This window comes from Phanerochaete carnosa (genome assembly GCF_000300595.1).
Source record: "Phanerochaete carnosa HHB-10118-sp unplaced genomic scaffold PHACAscaffold_3, whole genome shotgun sequence".
NCBI classification, from domain to species: Eukaryota; Fungi; Basidiomycota; class Agaricomycetes; order Polyporales; family Phanerochaetaceae; genus Phanerochaete; species Phanerochaete carnosa.
Genome location: NW_006767630.1, coordinates 3483965 through 3488726, shown reverse-complemented (window position 1 = coordinate 3488726; position 4762 = coordinate 3483965). Strand labels below are relative to the sequence as shown.

General features: G+C 55.8%; 1 protein-coding gene across 1 annotated transcript; it reads right to left on the bottom strand.

The window, feature by feature from the left end:
• Positions 1 to 1045: 1045 nt before the first annotated feature.
• Positions 1046 to 3702, bottom strand: PHACADRAFT_252967 (uncharacterized protein). The gene is made up of 9 exons (XM_007393794.1): positions 3480 to 3702; positions 2692 to 3421; positions 2440 to 2630; positions 2351 to 2382; positions 2172 to 2291; positions 1945 to 2104; positions 1685 to 1881; positions 1470 to 1612; positions 1046 to 1379 (listed from the first exon to the last, which is right to left on the bottom strand). The coding sequence occupies exons 2-9, from the start codon at positions 2836 to 2838 to the stop codon at positions 1161 to 1163; spliced, it is 1209 nt and encodes a 402-aa protein (XP_007393856.1). The 5' UTR covers positions 2839 to 3421; positions 3480 to 3702; the 3' UTR covers positions 1046 to 1160.
• Between the last annotated feature and the right edge of the window lie 1060 nt (positions 3703 to 4762).

The following is a 4762-nucleotide window of genomic DNA, read 5'->3' as shown; positions in this document are numbered from 1 at the left end:
ATTATGGACCTTCGAGCTCCCCGCCGACTCTGTGCCCCGTTGAACCTTGCCAATTCTGTGCCAACGCACCCCGGGCACATCACGCACTTTACTCACACTACCTTAAGCGGCGCAATGGACAAATTGAATGCAAGTATAAGGTCCAGGCTCCTGCATTGCATTCTAACAGCCCGGGCGGAAGCGTCCGCGGTGCCAGACCAAGCTTTCGGTGCCTGTTGACTGGCCCACCGCGAACCTTCGGCGGCGCCGGCGGAGCAAGGGGGCTCTGGCGAGCATCTTCGTCAATGGACAGAAGCCTGTGTGCTGATCCGCCGCCGAGGACGCCAGCCTTCTCTCAATGCGTTTACGGCAGCCGCAGCCCCAAGGGGCTCGACGGTGGCTATGACGGCACCTTGTGAGGGCAGGGGACGAGGCGCAGCGGGTACATCGTGGTGCGGGGCTGGCCGCCACGAACGATCTTTTTCCCGTCGCGTCTGGCAAACGGAAAAGAGGGAGACAGGAACTGGACAGGAGGCGGGGCACGTAAACGGACGTTTCCTGCCGCCACACGCAGGAAGCCATCGTGAACCTGCACCGCGATCGAGCTGCGCCTCTCTCTCTCGTAATGAAGCCGTCGGCTCGATGCTGCCTGTCACCGATCATATGCAGAACGAGCCTCAGGGAGGGGCATTAAGGGGACCTGGACACAGACATTGCCTCTGCGCCGCCGTAACAGCTGTTCAATGTGGGACCGTCCACGCGCGCGAAGCTGATGCCTCTCGGTGTGCCGCACGCTAGCCTGCGAGAAGTGTGCGAGAAACGTCTAGCACCGACGCCACCTCATTTCTGGCCATGATCTACAGGCGAACCTATTACCCGACTGAGCCGTCGACTCAGCGCTCAGCTTGTGTCGCGAGAAGGACGCACCGGAGTCTCATGTTTCTCGGCGTAAGCGAAACCGTCTTGCAAGAACACATAAATGTCCATGGGCCCGGAATCACGTACATGATACGCTTATCGAAATGACAGGGAGAGCTGCGGCGGGCTGTGGCATGTGCTCGCAGCAAAAAAAAAAAAAAAACATTTTTCTATTCCACCCGTCCGAATCGCATTCGTACAACAAGCGCACGGCCTAGAAATACACCAACAGCGTCCGCGTTCCATTTCCACAGGGCGCCATCTCAGTCGTTGTATCCGCGAGGGGCGTTCTTGCCGAGCTCTGCGGTCTCCGGCAGCGGCAGGCCGGCCTGCTTCCAGACCTCGAGCTGGCGGTCCTTGGCCTCCTTGCCTGTCTTCGCCTCGTAGTCGGCCACGGACAGCGGGCGTTCGCCATGCGGCGTGGCGCGCAGGGCGTGCCGGATGTGCGGCCAGAAGTCGAACGTCGCCGAGTGCGTGACGGCCTGTCCGGACCCCACGTCTCTCCATCAGCGCCGCACCCTTGGCATCGCCAACAAAGCGAAGAAAAAAAGAGAGAGCGAAGGCACACGCACCCGGTTGTCCCAGACGGCGATCGAGTTCGGCTCCCAGCGGAAGCGCACCTGGAAGTCTGGGTTTTCGCTCATCTGGTGGAAGAGCAGGCTCAGGATCGCGTCGGACTCGGACTTGGGCACGCCGACGATGCGGCGCGTGAAACCTGATGCGGCGCGGCGCGGAGGCCGGTCAGTTCACGTGGACGCCAGCGAGACAGATGTGACAAGCGGCTTGCCTGGGTTGACATAGATCGACTTCCAGCCCGTCGCGGGGTTGACACGCACGATAGGGTGGACGTTCTCGACGGGCTCGCGACGGACCGTCTGTCCTGCCGCACGCGCGCCGTCGGCTTGTGCGACAGCGCTGTGTACGGCATACAGGGACTCGAGGTACTTTTGGAAGAAGGGGCTGAAGGACGAGTATAGTGCGTAGCTAGAGAAGCATCGCGAGTCAGCGGACTTCGGAGGACCGGGCCCCGGTGGAGAAAGTGCGCACCCCGAGGACCACAGGGTGTCGCCTCCGTAGGGAGGCCCCTCGATGACCTTGAGTGCGGTGTAGGAAGGTGGCTGAATTTCGTAAGTCACATCGGAGTGCCACAGATCAATCTTGGAGAATGCAGAGGGATCAGGCCGGCGAGAAGCATCGTTGTAGACCACTGTAGGTGACACCAATTAGACCGCATTGGGAGAGACCCTTGGCAATTTCCAAATTGCCCCACGTACCGTGCACCTCCTCCAGACCAGGTTCACGAGGGATACCCGTAGTGGCGTGCTTGTGGAGAGGACCGTAGTGGCGGTGGAGCTCTAGCATTTCACGAATATTGATGTCTTGGTCGCGGAAGACTGCAAAATCAGTTAGGACCCGCCCAAGAGTCGGACCGTATCGCGGAGATGCCACTCACACACTACACCCCTCTCAGCAATGAGGAGGGCCCTGATTAGCCCCTATCAGATCCTGCGCTTGACAGAAATTAATGACTCTACGACGCACAGCTCGTCCTTCTGTTGGCTCGTCAACTGCCTGAGATCGATCCCATGGATTTCCGTTCCGATAGCAGGTGTCAGGTGCTGGACCTTGGTTGCCGCTGAGAACAATGCCTTTTTCTCTGGATCCGCAAATTGGGCACGCTCGACAACTTCCTGTTCCTCGAGGGGCGGCCATTTAATGTCGGGGAAGCGAGGCTGTGGCGCGATACGAGATCAACACGAGGCGTTCATCGCAGACATGACAGGTGTAGCTGACCTTGTATTGTGCAAGTTTGTAGTCCTTGTCATCGCCTTCAGGAGCCGGCGGGGAATAGAAGGGGTTGAAGACTTTCGCAGCCACGAACTTGGCGGAAGCGCCGTTGGACGATCCGTTGCTCTTTTCGGTAGTTGCGACCGGTGCCATGGTGCTCAGAGACGGTAGAGTACGTCGTACGCCCAGCGTCGTCCATCGACTTATAAGCAATCCGATAACTATCAGCGTGTGAGGGGGCGTTGCGTGAATGGAAATGGGAATGGCGACAGCACACGTGATTTACCGTCATGAGGGCACACAATTGCCTACAAACTTCCAGATTACGAGCGCGAGCGGGGAAACTATCGTTTTGCAGAGTGTTGGCCGATGAATTTGTCCATACATGTCTTCGGTGTACCTGCGGAAAGGCGTCAGAGGCGCATTGCGCGAGGTGAACACCATCATCGCGGCAGACATGATAATCACTGAGCCTACTTATCTGCACCCGTTGGATCTACGCAGATTCGTGTATGAAGGATCGGCCCAAGTGATACGATCGCGCCGTCTCCTCTCGGCGTATGCTGAGACTCAGACTTTAAGCTTCAAGCTTCAAGGGCCATGGACTCATGTTGTCGAAAAAAAAAGTTCGCGATGCCTTGCAACTCCGTCTTTGACTAAATTGTTCAGCGGGGAATCCATCCATCGAGATACCGTGACAGCTCGTTACAGCTGACAAGGGTACACAGGGCGAGATCTGGATCCCGGAGGCGATCAGCACGATCCCGTATTCGATAGAGCCGAGCTAATCTTACCCGGAACCGTTGATCTCGGAGACGATGATAGAACATGCTCGCAGTATATGGTTCAACAAACATGTGTAAATTGAAGGCAGTAGAATAACAGCTTGATCGTGGTGGTCGATGGCTGGTGCTGGTCAAACAAGCTTGCAGAGCGAGAGAGGCATTCTACAGGATATGATCTGGGTAGTAACAAAGTAATTCTCGTGATACTCCAGAATAAGTATCAAGCGAGGTCGGCAGAACAGGCCCCCCGCAGATACGCGATGTTCAGAGATGGATGGCGGTCGCAGGCACGAACGTCGAACACGCGTACCTCGCAAGCGCCAGAAGGATGATTTTCGGAGGCAGCCGAAATCACGTGCAACAGCGCGCTAAGCGAGCCCGCTTTTGCCAGGCCGCGGCCTAGCAACTTGCAAGTCTGCAGCTCGACTGCTTGCGTCTGCAAGTTCACCTCCTCTTATTTCTGTTACGTCTCAGCCGGGAGTATGGGTGAGTGGATTGGTGGAATGTCCCAGCGCAAAACCTTACGCTTTGGTGCATATAGGTATCCCGAAGGTACGAGTTCATTCTGGAGCCACGAGGCAGAACGACCTCTGATCCCCCGCCCAGTTCTTCAGATACATCTCGTATGTTATCAACCCATCTGTTGTTAGACGTGATCTAATCTTATTTTACAGAGAGCGGTATCCTCTGACCTCCCAGCTGATCCAGGAGAACAAGATTCCGGAGTTCGGTGGGTTCAGTTATAGATCCAGTATTTCCTCAATGGTGCTAAAGTCTACTAGATAACTTGTACATCGACTTCAATGGAATCATTCACAACTGTACGTCCCTGTCTTATTAATTTTACTTCTGCCAATTGATCCCCCGTTTAGGCTCGCATCCCAACGACGAAGATGCACACTTTCGGTTATCCGAAGAGCAGATATTCACTGCAATATTTGCATATGTAGACCATCTATTTGGGAAGATCAAACCGAAGAAACTATTCTTCATGGCCATAGATGGTGTGGCTCCTCGGGCGAAGATGAATCAACAGCGGAGCCGGCGTTTCAGGACGGCGAAGGAGGCGCAAGAGGTCAGGGAGAAGGCGTTGAGGAAGGGAGAGAAGCTGCCTGATGAGAAAGCCTTCGACAGCAACTGTATTACACCAGGTACGCAACAGCGTCTCTGTCGCTGTTCCTACCTAACTCGCAATTAGGGACACCGTTCATGGCAAAGCTATCCGAACAGCTTCGCTACTTCGTGAACAAGAAGATCACGGAAGACGCAAATTGGAGTGATGTCACCGTTGT

Bases quoted from the DNA above. Each gene is read 5' to 3' on its own strand.
- PHACADRAFT_252967 (XM_007393794.1), bottom strand. From the start codon at position 2,838: ATGGCACCGGTCGCAACTACCGAAAAGAGCAACGGATCGTCCAACGGC. The intron at 2,383-2,439 runs GTGCGTCGTAGA...GGGGCTAATCAG, and splicing joins AGCCAACAGAAGGACGAGCT to GGCCCTCCTCATTGCTGAGA. The intron at 1,882-1,944 runs GTGCGCACTTTC...ATGCTTCTCTAG, and splicing joins GACACCCTGTGGTCCTCGGG to CTACGCACTATACTCGTCCT.